The following is a 22,953-nucleotide window of genomic DNA, read 5'->3' as shown; positions in this document are numbered from 1 at the left end:
TATATTTTGTTGATTTTTTACAGAGAGGAAGGGAGAGGGATAGAGAGTTAGAAACATCGATGAGAGAGAAACATCGATCAGCTGCCTCCTGCACACTCCCCACTGGGTATGTGCCCGCAACCAAGGTACATTCCGTTGACCGGAATCGAACCTGGGACCCTTGAATCTGCAGGCCGACGCTCTATCCACTGAGCCAAACCGGTCAGAGCTCATTGGTGATTTATTTACCTGCAAAATATTTTCCCACCAGGATTCAGAAGAGAAAAGAAAGTTGGCTTTTCACAACTCTTCTTGCCTTATGTAATTTTGCACATTATAAATACAAAAAGCTTCCAATATTAAAGGGAATTTGTTATTCCCTTTGCAAATTTGTTGTTTAGATCTCAGAAACTTTTTCCAAGAAGGCCTTTTTATACATATTATTTGAGATTCTCTGTCCCCTGTGCAAAAACATAGTTCATTTACTAGGTAGAATGAATGCCTGAATGAATTATGAATTAAGTAGGCCTTTATAGACTAGCTTGGGAACCAAATAACAAGTACTGACAGGTTTCCTTGCAAAAATCATCAGTGTGTTCAGAACTTGTCTGCCTTGTACTTTTAGTAGGAAAACAGGATTCTCTACCACAAGAAAAGCAAGTCTCTTGCCATGATGGTTGTTTATAGAGAAGGCTTTTACTAATTCAGGAATTTTGTATGCGTGTGATTTATTTCTCATAAAAATCTTTAAATTGATTTTAAAGAAGTCTGTAGACCAAAATGTTTCAAAATGCATTTCCAGATAAATGAAATTATGGTAAGTTTCCTTCCTCACCGAGGTAAAGGGACATAAAAATTAAGTTATTTGTTTTATATTCAATAGCGACAATATGGTTTAGATAATTCTGGAGGGTACAAACAGCAGCTACTACGAAGTATGGAGAGAGAAGTAAATAGTGGAAGAATGCATCCATCTGAATTTCACAGAAGAAAAGCTGATATGATGGAATCACTAGCTATTGGTATTGATGATGGGAAAACAAAAACTTCTGGTGAGTTCTTAAACATCAAAATCATGGTTTTAATATTCTGTGTATCACCGAAATAATCATCAGAATTACTTGAATTTTGCCTAATTTTCATAATCTACAGTTTATATAGGTTTAGGTGAGACTATGTTCAAATAATTTTTTAAAATGTGTTGTTTTGAAACGTCTAAACTTCTGTTCTTAAATAGTTCACCTAAAAATAAGTCGCTTTTATATTGTGTTAATTTACTTTGTATTTGGAAAATGAACTTTTTAACTTCGTTGAGGTTATTATGGAATTGTTTGCCAAAGTGGTCAAAATCCACATTTGCATCTGTATTCTCACTCACACTTTGTATGGTGGCACTATATAATTTTGGCCATTAGGGCACGAAATGATGTACTATGTCTTAATTTGCATTTCTTTGTTTATTCCTGAGGTAGTTTCTTCAAGAAATAACCTATTCCATTCATTTGTCCTTTCTCTGTTGGATTGTTTTTCTTTTTCTTACTAATTTGTGTAAGTCCTTTAAGTACATTAAAATTCTAATTCTTTGTTGATTTTATGAGGTATAAATATCTTCAAGTCTATAATTTTGCCTTTAAATTTCATATATGGTATGTTTATTTTTTAAATTTTATTTTTCAATTACAGTTTATACTCAGTGTTATTTTGTATTAGTTTTAGGTTTACAGCATAGTGGTTAGACAATCATACTTTACAAAGTGGTCTCCCAAATATTTGAAGTATCTACCTATTATAATATTATTGACTACTAGTATATTTCCTATGATGTACTTTACATCCCCATGACTGTTTTATAACTACCAAGTTGTACTTCTCAATCCCTTCAACTTCTTCACTGAGTCCAACCCTGCTTCCCTCTGACTATCATTAGTCTGTTCTCTGTATCCATGAGTCTGTGTCAATTTTGTTCAATTATTTTGCTCTTTAGATTCCACATACAAGTGAAATCATCTGGTATTTATCTTTCTCTGACTGATTTATTTCAGTTAGCATAATACCCTCCAGACCCATTCATGTTATCACAAGTGGTAAGATTTCATTCTTTTTTATGGCTGAGTAATATTCCATTGTATATTTGTACCACAGCTTTTTATCCACTGATCTGTTGATGGGCACTTGGGTTGCTTCCATATCTTACATATATTCTTTCGAATTATTGTAAAAGTGTCATTTTTAAGAAACTCCCCCATCTTTGAGATCATGGTTGTTGTTTTTTAATTTATATATTTTATGAAAAATTGCTTTTCATATTTTGACTTTAATCCAGTTGGAATTTATCTGTACATATGTGTATGTGAGAGGGAAAGAGGGAGAAAAGAAAGAAAAGGATGGATCAAATATTTTCCCTTTATAACAATACTTTAATTTCTTATTGCTTATTTATCTTAGTACCATTTAATGAATCTGTACTTTCTCCCCTTATACTTCTCTAAGGGTCTTCATGTAAAAAGAAGTATGTGAAGTAGGAGATCCTAGGAAATGTGTAATATGATTCATTAGGGTATACAGTTAGAAAATATTAAAATGTCTATTTTTAATTTGTGTCATTCTTTAATTTCTAAGTGTTCATATATTTAAGAGTTACTAAAGAACCACTAATTTATATATAATTTAAAATAAATACAAATGTAAAAGATTACAGAGCACAGCCCTAAAATATACTATGTCCTTTTGATAAGCTGTCTTGAAATTTAGAAGTGATTGGTTTAATGGCAAAGCAGGACATGAACTAAGGTTATAGCAGTAAAAAGATAAAAAAAATGGAATTGACAAAATTTAAATGTGGCGTTTGAGGGACAGATTGATATTAGAAATATATTAGGCAGCCATAGGAAAGTAACTAATTCTTCTAAATCTTCTTACTCTCTCTTCTACTTTAGGGATTATTGAAGCACTTTATCGGTATTACCAGAATGCTGCCACAGATGTCAGGCGTGTGTGGCTTTCTGCAGCAGTGGATCACTTTCATTCCTCTTTTGGTGACAAAGGTTGGGGTTGTGGTTACAGAAATTTCCAAATGCTACTGTCATCATTATTACAAAATGATACTTACGATGATTGCTTGAAAGGTATGTGAAGTATAGTACTTTGAACTTATCACCTTATATGATACGGGGGAATTAAAATATAGTGGGCACAGTTAATAGCTTTAATGAAGAAGTATTTTGGATATTTACATTTAGAGAAACTGATAGAATAGAAAATATCAAGAATAACTCTTAGAAACTGTTGTAGGCTTCTCTAGAATACATGCTGTACATGAAATATGTATAGTAAGGACACTTAATGGCTTTGAGGAAGAAATACTTTAGGATATTTACATTAAAAACCGAATTCTGGTTGGAGGAAGCAAAACTGATACAATAACAGATGTCAGCAATATCTCTCTTAGACTTCTCTAGAGTAAATGGTGTACTGCTAAATGATACTGTTCAACACTTTTATAACTGCTATGTAACATGTTTGCTTGTATGATTTTAGGTATGTCAGTTCCTTGTATTCCAAAAATTCAGTCTATGATTGAAGATGCATGGAGGGAAGGTTTTGATCCTCAGGGTGCCTCTCAACTTAATGACAGGCTACAGGGAACAAAGGCCTGGATTGGAGCATGTGAAATATATACACTTCTGACCTCCCTAAGGGTAAAGTATGTACCTAAAAAGCCAAGGTGATATTATTGTCACATCTGGGAGGTTTATGGTTGCTGTTTTTTTGTTTGTTTTTCTATCAAAGCAGTAGTTAAAAATTAAAATTTAAGTAGCACTAAAAGGTTTATATGAAATAATAAATTCATTTCCTATCTCATGCTCCTTTCCATTCTCTAGTCTTTATTGGACGCAGCTGTCATTCCCGTTTTTAAATAATATGCTTTCATGGCTTTTGTTCTTGGTTTATCAGTGTTAGACATTGTCTACTGCATTCCCCTTATATTTCCCACCTGTTCACTCTCAATCCTTCTAACATGGTTAAATCTCAGCTTTTTTGAAGTTAAAGTTTACTTCAGGACTGTATAAATATTATTATTGCTGATTTTATTTTATTTGGAAATTTTTTGCATCTTTTGTTAGCCCTGATATTATGAAATTTCACCTGGAATGTGGGATTTTGATATATTGTGTGGAGATTTGTTTTTCCTTTCTAATCTGGAATGGTGAATTGTAAGATCTCAGTATAGTGTTTAAAAGCTTGGACTTTCGAGTCAGATGCCTCCGGCTTTCCTATCTACCTGCTCTGTGATTTAATTTGTCTGTACCCTTATTTATCTTATTTATAGAGTATTTCTATCCTAGTTCTACCATTGATAAAAGAACATATAAATAGTAACTCCTTTGTAGAGTTATAGTGATAATTAAATGAGATAATAATAAAGTGCTTGGAACTGTGATTGGAATGTAGAAAGAGCTCAGAGGTTAACTATAAATTTATTGGTCATGTCTTTTTTTTTAATATTTGCTTTTTGTTTTACTGTCTAGATTCACTCAACTTTATTTCCCAACTACTCTATTGAAATGTTATTTTAGCAATCGTGTTTTTAATTCTAAGGGGTAAAGTTTCATAGACTCCTTTTATGGTTGCAAAATTTTTTTCCAACACTTTGTATCTTTCTGTTCCTTGCACTTTTGTTTCCTCCATGTTAATTTTTTTCCATATCTATTTATTTTAGTCTTTTTCATTTTGACGGCATTCTACCTTTTGTAAATCCTTAATGTGTATTCCTAGAGTGAGGAACAAGGCCCTAAAAAGCTGATTGGAGGTTTTGTGGGATTGCATGGGGTTTGCAGAGTAACAGACTTCATTTAAGGAGTCATAGGTGGAAACTTGCTATTTGGTTGGGGAACTCTCAAATATCAGTATAGAGAGAGATCTTTTCTCAGAGGCCATTCAGAGAAGAGTTCTCCACTTTTCTGCTACAGCTCCTGCCTCTGTGTGTGTGTGTGTGTGTGTGTGTGTGTGTTGGGGGAAGTGAAAAGTGATTTGCCTTCTTTATGCAAACTTACAATTAATCTCCTATTGTTGTCCCCATTACTACTCTCCCCAATACCTTATGCCTCTAAGCTTTCAGTTTTCCATTTTTCAGAATTGTGCGACTGTTTATCTGTCCCCATTCTTTTTGTCCTTGGGTGTTTAAGTCCTTTCCTTCTTCAGTATTTTGTTGTTGGGCTTTCGAGAGGGAACAGAGGTAGATGCCTTTGATCATCTTTAATAGAAAATTTGCCTTAAGCTTCATGACTCCATAGTTTCTTTTTATGTTTGTTCCTAGGTAATTTATCCAGTGTTTTACACTATTTCTACCACATTAGTTGATATACTTATTGCTAAAAATATTTTTAAAATTTTAAATAACGAATGTGTGTATAACTTACTTGAATGATTTAAATCGAAGGGACTAGTTTTATGTTCTCTGAATTTTTTTTTCTTTTTGCCAATCTGTTCACACATTCATATTATATGTACTTCATCATGTTTGAGCTTTTATAAAAATTTTAAGGAAAGGAAAATTTCCATCTAAAATACCTGATGTATCCAGCTTTTTCTTGGTACCTGAAATAGTTTAGTCTTCCTTCGAATAAAGCCTTTTTATTAATGAACCTGAATTTATTTGCTAGTTTTTTAAACGTCTTCCTTTTGCACTCCATGAATTATACTCTGTTGGGTACTATTTACATTCTTAAATACAATCATGCTGTCAACTGCTAACCCAAAAGTCGTTTCTACTTTTTAACAACTATCCAAAACTTGATTTCAACCTTTAAAACTCAGTACTAATCGGTTTGAAAGTTACCAACATTAAACTTACTGAAGTTAAAATGACAACCATTACAGTTGGAGATTTTATTTCCAACAGACACAAGGACAGGATATCTATGCTATACTTTAAAGTGAAAATAAAGTATTTAAAGTGCTTTTGTTTATACCTGACCTTTTTAAAACAGTTGTTGAAAAGTATATACACTGGTTAAAATAATTTTGTTTATTCAAGGTTGACTTCCTCTTGAGGAAACAATACCACAGCCGGTGTCTGGTGCCAAATAGGAGATCGATAGATAGGTAGATGGGGTACACAGGTTTTTCTGATTTCCACAGGTATTCTTTTCTTATTTATTATTGGAATTTGAGAGAGCTGACAGGAAAAATACTCAGGATACTTTTGATAAATGTGAGTGGTTGTCAAGGAATTAAAATTAAAAGTTGGCTTCCAATTGATTATCAGGTTCAGAGGCTTTAGAATAAAAGCTGTGTCTCCGGTTTTATGTAGGTGATTTTTTAAAATCTCATTTATTTATGGAGATTTTGCATGTCAGAAAATCTTTTTAACTTTAATTATAAGTCATCAACTTTATTATGAAGTTATTTAAATATTTTCTCATAAAATGACAGTTTTTTATATAAATAAAATTTGCATTTTTTTCTTCTTAGGAAAATGAGATAGAATTAGTTTTAAACTAAGAATTGTTTTGTATTAACTCCACTGATGAAAATGATTTTTAAAATATTTTCTAAATAATTTATTCTGTCCATTTTTTCTAGGTGCCGTATTGTGGATTTTCACAAGTCAACTGGTCCTTTGGGTACGCACCCTCGCCTGTTTGAATGGATACTGAACTATTATTCTACAGAGAGGGAAGGGGGTCCAAAAGCAGTGTGTACATCTAAACCTCCTATCTATCTGCAACATCAAGGTTAGTGCAACTCAGAAATAATAACTGTAACTTACAAGCATATCTTTATACGACAAAGAGTTAACTTTTGCTTTAGGACAGGTTAAAAGTCTGATCATGGGGAGTAGGGTGATAGTCGCCTGTCTGATTTTCATAGTTACATTTTCATTTCAGTCTATTCCTGGGTAATGAAAGATGATACCCTTGGTATCTTCAGAGCTGCGTGGTTCACTCTTCCTTTATTGTTTATCCCTTATTTTTTTCAGATCTTTACCCATGTGTCACTTCAGTCAGGCCTTCCCTGGCCACCTTACCTAAGAGTTCATCTCATTATCCCAACTTCCCACCACTGGCATTTCTTACTCCTTTTCCCTGCTTTATTTTTTTAGATACAGTATAATATATACTTTTCTTATTTATCTTGCTTATAGAATATTTCTTCCTATTGTGTTGTGAGTTCCATGAAGGCAGGAAAGTTTGTTTTGCTTGCTCTGTATCACTGATTCCTGGACTAGTGCCCGGCACAGGCGTGTTTGACAAATATTGAATGGGTGATCTGGATTGACAGGAATGAGGAAAAGTAATTGTTAGGAATTTCATCATTTAGGAATATAAGCTGTAAAGCTTAACTTTTGAAATTCTAGTATATAGTATATATTTATTTCTGTTTACCTTTTAGAACCATTAGAGTTTTGTTTTATGGTAGGTAATTTTCAAATCCTTTCATTTGAGATCTTTGAATAGGAATGATCAAGGAATTGGGAAAGAAAAACTAAAATGTGTGACAACAGTAGAAAATCGTTTGTAATGAAGCCTTTAGAAAACTAAAATTGGACAAAGGAAAACTGAAAAGTTAGGAAGTAGAACTGAATGCTTGTGTCTTAGGAATGAGAGAGGTCAGATAACTATGTCAGAGGGACTAACTATATTTATTTTCTAAACATTCATTTGCACACACTCCGTATACGCAGAGAGAGTATTCAGTGTGTGTGTGTACATATTTATATCTGTATGTATGGCTGTAGGTAAATCATATGTAGCTGTTATTTTATTTTTTGATAGGTCATAGTCGAACAGTTGTTGGAATTGAAGAGAGAAAAAACCAAACGTTATGTTTACTAGTATTTGATCCTGGATGTCCTTCTCGAGAAATGCAGAAACTATTAAAGCAAGACATGGAGGCTAACAGTCTCAAGCAACTTCGGAAATTTGTGGGAAATTTAAAGCATAAACAGTACCAGATAGTGGCAGTAGAGGGCGTTCTTACTGCAGAAGAGAAAATTGTAAGTCTTTAAATCTGGAATTTTATTTAATGTTTTTTTATGGCTTGAATTTTAAAATGTTTATTTCTCATTTCTTAAATTCAAAATTGTAATTTTACTTAAGGAATTTTCATTATCTTGAAAGTATTTTTAGATTTTTTAAAATATTAGAATAATATGTATTCAGACTAATTGATTTCTGCTTACAATTAACAATTTTTTAAAAAATTTTGTTTCAAGACCAGGAGACAAGCGTCTCAAGTGTTTACAGCTGAGAAGATTCCTTGAAGAATTAAGCATTTCAGTGAGTGTGGAACTTCATGCCCCAAATTCAGATATTAAATTCCTTAATGCAACTTATGAACCTGTGAATTCTCTAAATACTCAACTTTTAGTTTCTAAAATGTCTAAATATATCATTAGTGATTCACTGTTTAGAAATTTAGAAAAATACCTTGTTTGCATTGTGGGTTTTGTATTTCTTACCCGTTTCAGAAACTGATTTTGTATTATAGTCATATTTAATATTTATTGGGTTCTTATGTTAGGTATGCTTAGTATTTTCCATGTATTAATTAGTTTAATCTTCAAAATAGTTCTGTGAGACAAGTGTTATTATTAGTGTGTGAGGAAGCTGAAACTGTAAGATTAGTAATTTGCCTGGAAAAATTTTCATGATCCCAGGCTGTCTTACTTTCAAATTCTTACCAATGTTTGGGTGTTGGGCACAAAATGTAATATACAGATCATGTATCATAGAAATTACACTTGAAATCGGTATCATATTAATATCACCCCAATAAATTTAATCAATGTCACCCCAATAAATTTAATCAAAAACATTGTTTTCTTCTGCTGTAAAACATTTAATGAAATTCCCTCCTTAGCTCCTTGAAATAACTTAATATTTAACAACAGATGTCACTCTGAAAAGAGGGATTTGCTTTTGTTCAGTATTCACACTCTTACCTATACAACTGAGATTTAGAGTCTAGTGTTTAATATGTCATATAGGAAAGAAACTTTCAGACTCATGTTGGCTGTGCTGTGTAAGGTTGCATAAAAGAATCCTACTCTGGCCAACTGAAGCAGAAAAAAATTCATTGAGAGTAGATCAGAGAAGCTCACAGGATCCATAGGTAACTAGGGCACTTTGCTGGAACCAAGGCAACTCCGAGACTGTGGTCTGATTCATAGCAAGAGCCAAGGTAGAATGTCTCTGCTCACAATTCAGATTCCCAAAAGGAATCGGATGCCATGATGTTTGCCCTGGACAAAGGCAATTTCTCGAAAGGAAATCGGGGTAGATGAGGAAATGGATATTAAACAACAAAAAAGAAAAACAACTGTCATACCATGAAAAATGAACAAGAATGTACTTGAATGAAGTTTTATAAATACTCACTACACCACTGAATACTGAAAATTGCATTCCAAGAATGAATAATATTGCCAATTGGAAAATTCTAGAAATAATCCTTTCTAATATTTTGTCCTTCAGACTAGTGACCAGGTTTCCCCCTCATATCCGCATGCAGTTATCCTTTTTCATGCCATCATTACTTCTTACCTAGATAACCTGCTAACTGGAGTCCCTGTCTTGATTCTCTGTCATCCATCTTCTACACAGAAGCCAAATGTTCCTTACAAATATGATTTTGTCACTTCCTAGTTGAGTCCTTTTCCCTGTTTATGTATAAAATCCGAACATCCCAAACAACCTGGGCCCTGCTTGCCTCTCCAGGCTCATCTCTCACCACTTTCAAAGTTCCACTCCTTTTAGCCCAAAGTCTTTCACCAAAATATAGTTGGTGCTGCCTAAGACCTTCTTACCTTTAGTTCTCCACCTCTTGGAGTTCTTCCTGAACTGCACAAGTCTGAATAAATGTACCTTCAAAGTATTTGATAAGCAGTGTCTATAGATCAGTAATCTGCAGACTGCCAGCCAGTAGCCTTAGGGTACCTAGCACATACAGGACTTTAAAATACATTTTTAGTGAATGAAAATACAGTTTTAGAGAAGTAATGATAGAAAACATTACTCTGAAGTCTCTGAATATCCCAGCAAGCCATTTCTGCAAACCAATTTCTATAAGATGAAAGACACTGAAGAAGTTTTTTAAGAAGTAACAAGTATCCTGGGGGGAAATAGGGGGGGGGGGGTGTCAGTCAGTAGAATGGAGACATGTAATACTTTAAACAAAAAATAAATAAAGAAGTAACAAGTAAAAAGGTTAAAAATTTGAGTGTTCCCAAAGGCTTTGAGCAGGTGATGAAATTATAAACTTAATATTTACCTTGATACCCCTTGATGCTCAAAAAAATATTGAAGTGCCCAAGAAGCTTTTGTGGGTTATATATTTTCATGTTTGCCATATTAGAAGTTAAACTTGAGACCTGAAAAAAATACAGAAGCACATATTCCATTGGTTGTGGCTATCAGAACAGTAATGCAGAACATGTCATTTAGCCTCTGCAAAATCCATTGAGCATCTTTCTATAAGTACATACTAATAATTCCAAACATAAAATTCCAAATTTGATTATTTCAGGGAATGGCATTTTGCACATGAATATATATAATTAGAACCACATAAGTAGTATGTATGCATCAGTCTCATAAAACGGTGTCAGTTTTATTTAGTATATATGCTGCTGAATTGAGCACCCCATTTTATTTTCGCTAGTCATAATCATCTTCATCTTCATCTTCCTCAGTTTCTTCGTTTTCCTTGGCTGGAAGCACAGCAGCTTCCTGTGCAGTCCTGAAAGCCTGCTCCTCTTCCACACTGGGGTCATCCGCTTCTGTAATTTCTGGTCCATTGGGGTATTCTTGACAAGCTGGTGGTGGAACTGGAGGTGCATAGCTGTCTGGACTATATTTATGACCCCAGCCTATGTAGAGATTTTCAAACTTTCTATAAGTTAAAAAAAAAAAATGTAGATGATCATTCTATCATTTTTTTCAGTAAGAAAAGTTGACCTTCCTCTCCTGTAATGATAAAGTACTTGAAATAGCATAGTCCCATAAAATTTCAAAACAATATATTTAAAATGCATTAAAGATGAACTACCCCTAAATGATTCTTCCAGCACAGGGCATTTCTATGATCCGAACAGCTTAAGCTGGTTAAGAAAACCATGGAGCCTGACCCTGTCAAAATGTACCCTACACCAAAACCATAGCCTTTGATCATTTATTTTCGGGGGCAGGGAGCGGGGGCGGGGGCGGAAGTTACTATCATTAGAGTTAGGAAGAATTTAAAAGTTTCCAACCTAGTCTGGTCAAGGGACATGCACTGGTTGTGGGTTTGATCACCAATAGGGGGCGTGCAGGAGTCAGCTGATCAATGATTCCCTCCTATTGATGTTTCTCTCTCTCCCTCTCTCTTCCTCTATGAAATCAATAAAAGAAAATATTTTTTTAAAGTTTCCAACCTAGCAAACTTTTGGCTAGGGGAGGAGTGGGCTTGTGGTTGAAGACCTATGTGATTTTCCCCGCCGAACCACGGGCAAGTACAAAGGCTTTTCCCAGCATGCCTCACAGGACAATTGCCCTCTCCGCTCCAGATTCGGTGCAGTCAGCACAGTCTCAGGGGAGTGGCAGTCGAGGACTCTGGCCCCTCTGGCCTGTCATGCTCTTCACATATTTCCGTTCCTAGCTCAGATGCCTTCACTCCTAGGTCTCTATCTAGGCCTTCAGTAGAGGTCTAAGGGTACCTCTGCTAAGGCCTCCTTATGGGGTGGGGGGTGTTAGAGGAGAGAAGGGGAAACCTTAAAAACACTCTTCCCCACTCTCAGTATCCAGTACTTTTCCCTAGCTCTCCCCCACTTCCCCCGGCCCCCTGGCCCATAAAACTGCAAGAGCCTTATGTCAGGGCCTCCCCTGTCGGTGAGATGACACCCACATCTGTGCTGATCCACCTGACCTTCCACCAGTGTGCCATTCCATGGGGAAAAATGGAACGGGGGCGGGAGGTGGGGGAGGAAACCAGTGCTTTCTCTTGCTTATACTGTCACAGTGCTTTCTCTTTTTTTCATTTTTGGATTGTTATATTAATGACTACTCTGACATTCAGCAGCTCAGCTCTCTCTTCAGCTCAGCTTTTAACACTGGATTTATTAGGTAGGAAATGGAAGTATAACACACAAGGAAGTGAGGGCATTTAGTATCCTCTTCATCCTAATTCTCTTGAAAATGATAGCCTAAATAATACATATTTTTAAGTATCTTTTATCAAGGTACCCAACAAAAAATAATGAGAGATTTAAACTAAACACTGCTTAGAATTACTTCAATTAAGTGAATATCAATTATTCAAATAATTATAGAATAAAAGCCATATTTTAGCTTCTTTAATTAAATAATTCAGAAAAGGCAGAAGTCTAAATTATTCTAATATTCTAAATTTGATGCTTTACTGTATAATACAGAAGTTTGAATAAATCTTGCTAAAAATGAGTTAAAATAATAACCTAAGATTTCAGGGGTAACTTATACTTTCCAGAACTTAAATAATCACAGTCATAACTTTGAAAGTTGTCACATACTTACTTGCCATTGCAAAAGGCATATGCTCCAGGCCAAAGGTTGGATCTGAGAACAGCAACAGCATATTGAGGAATGAGATTTGAAGATAGTCGTGTTGTCCAAGGTGGTATATTCTGGATCTCTGTAAATCAATGAGAAAATCAAAAGCTTAATGCCTACATAGACAAGGATATACTGTGTAACAGAGAAGCTATTTTTGTAAATAATAAAACACAAAAACATTTGACATAGAGAAGTTAAACATCAGCAACTTAACATAAAACCAGGAGGGAATTTTATGAACATTGTGGAGCAATGAAATTTGAATACTTATACACTATACTAGTGGCCTGGTGCACAAAATTCATGCACGGGGGAGGGGGTATTCCTTAGCCCAGCCTGCACCCTCTCCAATCTGGAACCCCTTGAAGGATGTCCTACTGCCGGTTTACAGGGATAGGGCCTAAACAGGCAGTCGGACATCCCTCTCGCAATCCGGGACTGCTGACTCCTAACTGCTCACCTGCCTGCCTGCCTTCCTGCCTGATTGCCCCTAACCACTCTGCCTGCCGGCCTGCTTGCCCCCAAATGCCCCCCCCACCAGACTGATCACCCCCACCTCCCCTCCCCACTGGCCTGCTCACCCCCAACTACCCCCCCTGCTGGCTTGCTCACTCCAAACTGCCCTCCCCCCCCCCGCCCCCCTGCTGTCCTGATCACCTCCAACTGACCCCCACTGATGGCCTGCTTGCCTCCAACTGGCCCCCTGCTGGTCTGCTTACCCCCAACGGCCCCGCCCCCCACCAGCCTAATCACCCACAACTGCCCTCCCTTCTTGGCCTCTAATCGCCTCTACCTCGGCCCCGCCACCATGGCTTTGTCCAGAAGAACGTCTGGAAGGTCTCCCAGTCTAATTAGCATATTACCCTTTTATTAGTATAGATAATAATGTCAAGTGTTTATGGTCATCTGTCTATGGCAGCCGTGGGCAAACTACAGCCCGCGGGCCGGATCCAGCCCGTTTGAAATGAATAAAACTAAAAAAAAAAAAAAAAAAAAGACCGTACCCTTTTATGTAATGATGTTTACTTTGAATTTATATTAGTTCACACAAACACTCCATCCATGCTTTTGTTCCGGCCCTCTGGTCCAGTTTAAGAACCCATTGTGGCCCTCGAGTCAAAAAGTTTGCCCACCCCTGGTCTATGGTGTGCAGAATGTAAGATAAGAATGATACACAAGATAACTGTCAGCATTTCAGTAAGAGCTACAGCCAACTTGTTTCCTCCCTGTGTGGCACTTCTTTAACTTCTGTCAGAGAAAGTTGGTGGTTTGGCCAGCTACATTCTTTATTCCACACATATACTATAGTGTGTGTGTGTGTGTGTGTGTGTGTGTGTGTGTGTGTATAGATATGTAGATGCAGTATATTATATGCACATATACCATACATATAGTACATTATATATACTAGGTATACTATCTACATATACTAGTAATATTACATAGTATATGTATATATAGTATTACACATATAGTATGTGTATATAGTATTAAATATACATAGTATGTGTATATGTGGTATACATATATGTATGCTATGTATATAGTATAGTAATATTACATAGTATACATATGCACAGTATAGGTATATGTAGTACAATATAAATAGTGATAACGTATAAAGTTTATGTAAAATTACCTAAATCTTCAGAGATTGGTGTCAAGAGAGGCGGCCCCACTTCCTGTTCTATGTAGTCAGGCTCTTCTCCTTTTTCTTCTTCTTTTTCTTCATCATCTTCTTCTTCTTCCTCTTCACTTTTTTGTATGGGGTTGAACCAATTACAGCGACCCTGAGTATGAATATTGCAAGATGAAGATCTTAAAATATCAGAGTATTCATTTGGATTCATGAAATTATCTGCATAAGGTTTCACTGTGTGGGAATTTATTCATTCACCAACATATATTTACCAAGTGCTATTATGATCTAGGTTTTTTTCAAGCAAAAGATTGTACTATATATTTCAGGAATCTGCCAACTACTTGAAGTTACAGAACAGGTATATTTTTAAATTAGCAGTGCCTTAGTTAAAAAAAATAATGCATTTTACTTATTTGTAATAAATAATATATAAGAAAAATAATGTAATATTTTTAATAAAAATTATAAGATTAGGTATGGAGGTTTGGGGTTATAATTTCTGATCTGATTAACTCTTATCTAAAGATATAAGAATATCTCATATGTAGGTCCAAGTATAAAGATTTTCTACCTGCGGATGAGGTAGTAGAGCAGAGTGATTAAAAGGATGAACTCTGGATCCATTATGCCTACTCACATCTGACCCTATTGCTTATTAGTATATTACTTATTTTACATTTCCTCAACTCTGCCTCAATTCCCTCATCTGTATAATAAGGATAATATTATTTTTTAATTTATCTTTATTATCGAAAGTATTGCAGATATCCCCCTTTTTTTTTCCCATTGACCCCTTCCACACCACACCCACCCCCACAGGTCTTCACCCCACTATTGTCTGATGCCTTTTATACAGTCATGATTATGAAATGATGTAATGCATATAAAAGGCTAGTAAGAGCACCTAGTAGAATATGTGCTATATAACTGCTATTTAGCACTGTTTGCTTGTTTTTATTTTTATTATATTTTTTTATTGTTCTTGGCATAAAATCTCCGTGTATTATAGAAATAGAATGTTTAAAAAATGGTTCCCAAAATTAGTTTCACAACACAAATAGATCTTAATCCTTAAATAACTTGTCCAATACTCCATAGAAATGATTATCTTATTTCTGTTTGGAAATAAAAATCTGTTTGAAGATCCCAGGTCTATATTACTTGCCAATTATATAATACTCTGTGCTTTTACTTGATTTTTAATGACCTCTTTCTCTGTCTAGAGCAGGGGTGGGCAAACTTTTTGACTCGAGGGCCACAATGGGTTCTTAAACTGGACCGGAGGGCCGGAACAAAAGCATGGATGGAGTGTTTGTGTGAACTAATATAAATTCAAAGTAAATATCATTACATAAAAGGGTATGGTCTTTTTTTTTTTTTAGTTTTATTCATTTCAAACGGGCTGGATCCAGCCCGCGGGCCGTAGTTTGCCCACGGCTGGTCTAGAGTCTGAATATATGTATGCATTGTATACTGAATTTAATACATATGTGCTGATTGGCTGATAGATTGAGAACTGCAAAGCCCCTACCTGAGGGAGTATATGTTGTACATGGTGAACCCAATTGGATAGGGATTCCACTAGATCAACCACTTGGATGCCTTCAAAATCAGGGTTTTCTTCAAAGTTATCTCGCCCACTTTCTACTTCTTCCTCCTCCTCTCCTTCCTCTTCACCAAACTGATAGAATCCTAAAGGGCTGACATGGGTCCCTGCTGAAATTCTGGCAATTTGTGCTCGTAGGTAATTACTCTCATTTCCTGGGAAAGGTGGGTAGCTGATGATGGGAGAATCCAATCGCCCTGTGAAAAATTTCTTGATTTTTCTTGCAATAACAATTTGTGCAGGTGTAACTGATGGTAACTTCACCCATGGTCTTCCTGGTTCATTGCAAACAAAATAAACATATCTGTTGGCACCTGTTCTGCTTTCTTCTTTTGGTATAGGCTGTGGGGCCTTGTAAAGGGACCTTGGTAATTCATCCTCATCTTCTTCACCTTCACTCTCTCCATTGTCCCTCTCTTCAGTTACATCTTCCTCTTCCACCTCCTCTTCATCTTCTCCTTCATGAAATTCCACTTCAGCTACAATATAATTCATTTCCAGACCCAAGATCTTGCCCCAGAAACGGCATCTTTGGATTGGGTGAGTGTCAGTAAGCTGCTTGAGGGCAAGACATATGCGATAAATCTCATCAGTGCCCAAACCAACTCCAGCTTGTTCAAAATAAAATGCTGACTCCATTACATTTGGGAGAGAGTATTCTGCCTGGGAATACAAATGCTGCGGTTAACATGCTATCTATAAAGAGACCTGCTTGCTTCCTGTTTCCCTTTTAAACATCTTGATATTAGCACTACTTTCTGTCTACACCATATCTTTGACATTTCTTTCAAGATTTAGATCACTTCATTAATTTGCAAATTTCATTCATCTCACTTATAAATGTAGCTTCTGCCATTGTGTTTTACACTCATCATTATAATAATCTTATTGCATATATGTATCTTAGGCAGAGAAAATGTAATAATCATTATGAAAAATAAATATTCAACATCCCCTGTTTATAAAAAAATGTTTAAGTGGCCCCTTTACTATCTTGAAATAATAAAATATGCTATAACCTATCTACACACATATTTTTAGAAAATGTTTACTTATGTAAATGTATATATTTATACAGGTATATCTCATTTTATTGTGCTTTGCTTTATTGTACTCTGCAGATACTGCATATTTTACTAATCAACAGCATTTGCTCAGTTCATGTCTCTGTGTCATATTTTGGAAATTCTAACAATATTCAAACTTTTTCATTATATTTTTACTAGTGGCCCAGTACACGAATTCGTACACATTGAAAGGAAATTAATTAGAAGACATATTTTAATATCATTATTCGCCCTTTCTCTATAATAGAAGTGTCAACCAAATTCACAATTGGCAATGACAGATCAAAACACATGCATGCGATTGGCACCAGCAAGAGCTTTATATGTATCTCGCGTGTGCGAGTCAACTTAGCCTTTTATAGATATAGAATAAACTTGCTTAATTAGACCTGCTTTCTGATTTAGCTAAACTCTTTCCAGGCCAATGAAGCACACCAACTTCTCTTTCAAGTAATTGTCAGCAACACAGCAGTTAATATCAACACAAAGCAGATTATTATTGTAGATCACTCAGAATAAAGGATAAAATATTTAACTGCAGCAGTGTTTTAGTATATTCTGTGCAGTGACAAAACTTGAAGTCATTTTCAAGGTCTATTATTTCTTACTTCTTTTCAGTCGGGTCAAGTTTCTAAGCTTTCTAAAACTCCATTTTCCGGCTAATGAAAAGACAATAGGATTCGACCGAGTCTCCTATCTACCTCCTCCAGGACTTCTGTGAGGATGAAATGAGATGAGGCACGGGAAAAAGCTTCATAGACATTTAAAGTGTAAAATGTTTTCACCTGGCTATAAAGCAAGTCATGTTACTGGGCTGAAGAAACTGCAAGGAGGCTAGTTGGTAGGGAGAGGAAGACTGGCATTGCTTTGTGACATCATTACCCCACAGCCACAGCCACCATCTCCTGGCTGGACTGTGGGCCACATTTTGTGCCATGGGGTCTTGGCAACATTGGCTGCAATTTGGTGGGCTATTGCTCCAGGGTGGTGGCAGGGCCTGTGTCCCACTTGGGGGAAGCCAAGTGTTGCATTGTGGGCGCCAGGTCTGTGGTGCCATTTCTCTGTAAATGGCCAGTGCACGTCACTGCAGCTCCTGCATTGAACATCTGCCCCATGGTATTCAGTGCACATTATAGCAACTGGTCAGACATTTGGAAACTTAGCATATGAGCCTTTTATATATATAGATGATCAGTGGTCTTTGATGTTACTATTGTACATTGTTTTTTAGATATGATGCTATTACACCTTTAATAGAATACAGTATAGTGTAAACATAAATAATGTGTAAACAGAAAACAAAAGATTTGTGTGATTTGCTTTATTGAAATATTCACTTTATTGCAGTGGTCTGGAACCAAACCTGCAATATCTCTGAGGTATGTTCTATATGTTTTTATATATTACCATATATTTTATAAAAAATAAATAATTATATACATACTAGAGGCTCGGTGCACAAAAATTTGTGCACTCGGGGGGCGGGGGTCCCTCAGCCCAGCCTGTGCCCTCTCGCAGTCTGGGACCCCTCAGGAGATAACGACCCGCTGGCTTAGGCCTGCTCCCGGGTGGCAGAGGGCAGGCCCAATCCCTAGGTGCAGCCCCTGGTCGGGCTCAGGGCAGGGCTGATAGGGGAGTTGGGGCGCCGCCCCCTGTCATGCACAGAGCAGGGCGGATCGGGAGGTTGCGATGCCACCCTCAGTCACGCTCAGGGTAGGGCCGATTTGGGGGGTTGGGGCACCGCCCCCGTCACACTCAAGGCAGAGTCGATGGGGAGGTTGCGGCGCCACCCCCTGTCACTCACAGAGCAGGGCCAATCAGGGGGTTGGGGAGCTCCCCCCGTCACGCACAGAGTAGGGCCGATAGGGGAGTTGGGGCACCGCCCCCTGTCACACACAGAGCAAGGCCCATGGAGGGGGGTTGGGGCGCCGCACCCTGTTACACAGAGCCACAGGGCGATCAGGGGGTTTGGTCGCTGCCCCCTGTCACGCTGATCCTGGTGCCGGGAGGCCTCGCGGCTCCGCTGATCCCGGTGCTGGGAGGCATATTACCCTTTTACTATATAGGATAGAGGCCTGGTGCACGGGTGGGGGCCAGCTGGTTTGCCCTGAAGGGTGTCCTGGATCAGGGTGGGGTCCCCACTGGGGTGCCTGGCCAGCATGGATGAGGGGATGATGGCTGTTTGCAGCTGGTCACACACCCTTCAGGGTGGGGGTCCCCACTGGGGTGCCTGGCCAGTCTGGGTGAGGGGCTGAGGGCTGTTTTCAGGCTGGCGGGTGACTGAAGCTCCCAATCGCTCCTTTTTTTCTTTTATTCTGGGCCAGCTTTAGCTCTGAGGCTTGGCTCCAACTCTTAGGCCTTGGCTGCTGAAAGCAGGTATCTGGTTTGTTTGGGTTCTATAATCGAAACACTGTTTCAACTCCAGCTCTGAGATCCTGGCTGGCTGAAAGCAGGTTTCTGGGGTTTTGTTTAGCTTCTGTATTTGTAACAATGTTTCAAACTGCAAGCTCAGAAGCCAGCAGCGGCAGGCGGGGAACGTTGGAGTCCTCCGTCACTAAAGCAAGCAAGCCTCCTGTTAGCTTCAAGCTGCCTGGCTGCCGGCCGCAATCTTGGCTGGCAGTTAGTTTGCATATCGCCCGGATTAGCTAATGGGAAGGGTAGCAGTGTGACACCAATTTTCATGTTTCCCTTTTATTAGTGTAGATGGTAATATATGGAGTCAATAAAAATCAATATAGTACCATATGTGTGGTAATATATAGGATAAATAAAAGGAATGTAGAAGTACTCAATCATGACTACATTTGAAGACATAATTGAGGAAGAATTCATGGAATCTGAATAAGAGGCTCAGGTTCCAGAATTAAACAGCTTTCTGTATTCTCATTCCTTATCCTAATTTTAGGACGCAGATCCCTAATTGACAGTGTTGTGCCTATAGATACCCCAATGTCCCGTTCTCATACTGGAGTTTGACCTTTGATAAATTCCTCCATGAGAGTATCTGCCTTCTGCTTGATCCCTAAATGTTGTTTGCCTCAAGACTCGTCTTCTCTGGATGTGGCCATATAACTAAATGGTTGCAGTAAGATATTTTCAGAAAAGAAGAGTTGATGTCAGTTCCATAACACCGATTACTTGTTCCCTCTGGGTACCCTGGGCCCACTGTGTCAAGTTGGGTCTCCCACCAAGGTTGCCGAGCCCTGTGGGTCCAGATTCTCAACCCTCCTGTCTTTTCCCTAATCAAACTCTTTGCCCTCTATTGAAATCATCTCACTCTAAACATTTATTTTGCAAATATATAGACATATTTTTTAAAAGTCTAGTGGTAACAAAACATGAAAGCTCAGTAGGTATATACACTCCTTGGTGGTATAAATTACAGTCATGTAGGCATTTAGGAAACACAATACTGGCTACTATTTTGAAATATTTGCAGCTAGAATTTCTGTGATAAAACAGGTTTTATTCTCTAATGATAGCTTTTTAATTCTGTCACCAATGTTCTCTAAATATTTTCAACAATTTGTCTCTGGGGATTAAAAGACATTTGATCTCTCTCCTTTTCTATTATAATTCATTGGCATAATATGCATAATATCAAGACATAATATGAAGAAACTGCCTTGGAAGAGAATGAAAATGACATTAGAAGTATTTCTACTTTGTCTAATAAACTAAAGGGAAATATGCACATTGATTTAAAGCCTGATTTTAAATGATCTGACAGTAATTCATTCATTCAACAAGGAGTTAATAAGAAACAGCTGTAGGCCAAGGTCTGTACCAGGCACTTTGGAATTTAAAAGATGAAGAAACCATTTTCTCTGACATGAATACCTCAGCCCCACAAACATGTAATAGCTAAGCCTGTGCAATACTAAACCACAGTGTGAAAAAATAAACTCTAAATAAGGAAATGAGTGATGTGAAATGAGGTTGAAAGTACTATTTAGCAAGCCAGAAGAAACTATTGATATGAATTTAGAGCCACACCTACTCACCTCCAATCAAACCCCAGGATTGCACTATTCAGATTTACAGTAGTGACTTACCATTTCATCTTCCAGTTCTTGGTCAGCTCCTTCCAAATTCCCCTGGAGAAAAAGAGCCTTTTGCTTCTCTGCTATTTCATATGTTGGAAGCATCTCATTCTCATTTTGGAGTGTATCTAGTTTTTTACTAAAATGTGCCATCTTTACATCTTGGCTAATATTTTCAATGATGTCCACAGCATTTTCAGGACGCTCATCTAAGATCCTGGTCAGCATATTAGAAAGATGATCATATCTATCCAAAAAGAGAAAACTCCAGGTGTTAACCCACGACAAAAGCGTTTGAAGAAGCATTTCATGCAGACTCAGGGAGCTGGTGTTTAGGAAACTTCAACAACTCAAAACCTTCAGAAATTTTAAGTGAATAAACATGGTAACTTCCACTGCCAGAAAAACCTATTCTAGAATTTTCCTTCAAAAATATCTCCAATATGATATGAATATTTAAAATATTAAAGAAAAACATAGAAAGATACATATTTTATATCAGGAACATTTCACATTTTATTTGTGATTGAAATCTCTTAGTTATAAATTTTAAAGTGATTAACATTTTTTTCTTTTTTTTTACCTTAACTGAGCAGCAGATCACATCCCTAAAGCTTAAGAAAATTGTAGTTTAAGACAGTAATTTGTAAATAACATTTTAAATAGTCAATCTTGAGTTTTGTGAGAGATTACACACATTAAATATGAACTTTTTATTCTTTAGACCAATTATGGTGGCTAATTCCCCCGATTTGCCTACACTAGGAGTTTCTTCAGATGCAGAGCTTTCAGCGCTCACATCAGGATAGTTCCAGAAAAACAGATAACTGGTCACCCAGGACTGGCCTGGTGAGAACTCAAAACCAAGCCAGGCGAGCACTCTGATGCTGACAGCAGAGCCAGGTGCTCCCCATCACTGGCAGAAAGCTCCTGTTACAAGCTTCCTGAAGGGACGCTGGGACTTCACTATCCCTTTGGTCTCCTTCACACCAAAGATTCCATAATTCCTAGGCTTTGTTTCTCTGTGCCAAGGGTCTTTAAAGAAACTAGAGGAATCTCCACCAATGACGTATTTTGAGGCCTGTGGTGCAAAGAGTTATTAAGCCACCAACTCATACTAATACAGACTTTTCAAAGGTATTTCCCCAAAGAAACACACTCTCACCCAGATATACTCACACCCCCTTTTCTTTGGATACTTTCCTCTCTTTTTTCCTCCAGGACTTACAGATTTAAGCCTGACTTGCTACTGGTCTTTAGTAGGTAAGCCTTAGCATTCTGAACGGCATTCTCAAGCATGCTGGGGGCCGCTTCAGGCTCAGGCTCAGGCTCAGCCTCATCCAGATGACGTTTACTGTCTGAGTCTTCCTCCTGAGAAATGTCACATCTCAGGTCTTCCTGTTTAGAGTTGTTATGGTTCGCGTCCCTCGGCTCATACAGGTGACCGTCGGTTTGCTGAAGCTGTTGAAAGGTGTTCCCCTTTGACTGGACTGTTTGATGAGGCGTTGATTCTCCTTCATCAGATGATTGTTGCAAGTGGTCAGGGTGAGGTGCCCCGGCTTCAGGAATCCCCCTCGCGGTCTTCTCTGAGCGCCACGGTGCAGCGAGGTGCTTTTCTGACAGAACCAGAGGAGGAGGAGAGGAGGGCTCCCGAGGAGGCGCAGATGGAGATGCACCTGGTCCCGCGAGGTCATCCACAGGTGGGCTGCCTCTAGACGGCGGGCTCCGAGGTGGGCTGCTCCCGGGCGGGCTCCCAGGCGGGCTGCTCCCGAGCTGGGGTCCAGTGTCAGGCCCCTGCTCTGACTCCGGGTGTTCAGATAATCCAGGCTGAGGATCTTGGGTAGAAGCTGCTGTCATTTCATCCCACGGCCTCCCTTCTTCCCGCGATTCCTGGTTTTCTTTTTCTTGCTCCAGGGCACTGGACTCTTCCATAGAGGGAATCAAGAAAAAAACCAAAAACTTCTGGATGAAAGGGATTGTGCAGATGGGGAAAGAGTCAGCGCAGGACAGTTGCTTTGCTGAGGTCTGCTAAGCAATTTCTGGG

At 37.8% G+C, this 22,953-nt stretch overlaps 2 protein-coding genes across 5 annotated transcripts in view; one reads left to right on the top strand and one right to left on the bottom strand.

The window, feature by feature from the left end:
• ZUP1 (zinc finger containing ubiquitin peptidase 1) overlaps nucleotides 1-10,105 on the top strand; it is a 16,750-nt gene extending 6,645 nt beyond the window's left edge. For 2 of the 3 annotated variants that reach the window (XM_070417535.1, XM_070417534.1), the window contains exons 5-10: nucleotides 863-1,031; nucleotides 2,916-3,104; nucleotides 3,517-3,682; nucleotides 6,565-6,716; nucleotides 7,758-7,978; nucleotides 8,198-10,105. In XM_070417535.1, the coding sequence (XP_070273636.1) occupies nucleotides 863-1,031; nucleotides 2,916-3,104; nucleotides 3,517-3,682; nucleotides 6,565-6,716; nucleotides 7,758-7,978; nucleotides 8,198-8,245 (945 nt within the window). In that variant the 3' untranslated portion in view covers nucleotides 8,246-10,105. Of the gene's footprint in view, nucleotides 1-862; nucleotides 1,032-2,915; nucleotides 3,105-3,516; nucleotides 3,683-6,564; nucleotides 6,717-7,757; nucleotides 7,979-8,197 lie in introns of those variants that run through there. The other variant, XM_070417536.1, reaches the window with a different exon arrangement.
• RSPH4A (radial spoke head component 4A) lies at nucleotides 8,132-22,953 on the bottom strand. Of its 2 annotated transcripts, XM_070417530.1 has the most exons (6): nucleotides 22,138-22,953; nucleotides 20,922-21,156; nucleotides 15,725-16,462; nucleotides 14,191-14,341; nucleotides 12,513-12,630; nucleotides 8,132-10,875 (listed from the first exon to the last, which is right to left on the bottom strand). In XM_070417530.1, exons 1-6 carry the CDS (start codon nucleotides 22,839-22,841, stop codon nucleotides 10,641-10,643), a joined length of 2,181 nt encoding a protein of 726 aa, XP_070273631.1. In that variant the 5' UTR covers nucleotides 22,842-22,953; the 3' UTR covers nucleotides 8,132-10,640. The 2 variants fall into 2 exon arrangements, with proteins under 2 accessions (XP_070273631.1, XP_070273634.1); XM_070417533.1 differs by lacking the exon at nucleotides 14,191-14,341 and having other exon boundaries at nucleotides 10,771-10,875.

This window comes from Myotis yumanensis, unplaced genomic scaffold (genome assembly GCF_028538775.1).
Source record: "Myotis yumanensis isolate MYYU_CA2020_CCGP unplaced genomic scaffold, mMyoYum1.0.hap1 SCAF_6, whole genome shotgun sequence".
NCBI classification, from domain to species: domain Eukaryota; kingdom Metazoa; phylum Chordata; class Mammalia; order Chiroptera; family Vespertilionidae; genus Myotis; species Myotis yumanensis.
Note: the sequence above shows the minus strand (reverse complement) of the source record. Positions and strands in the feature narration are given on the sequence as shown.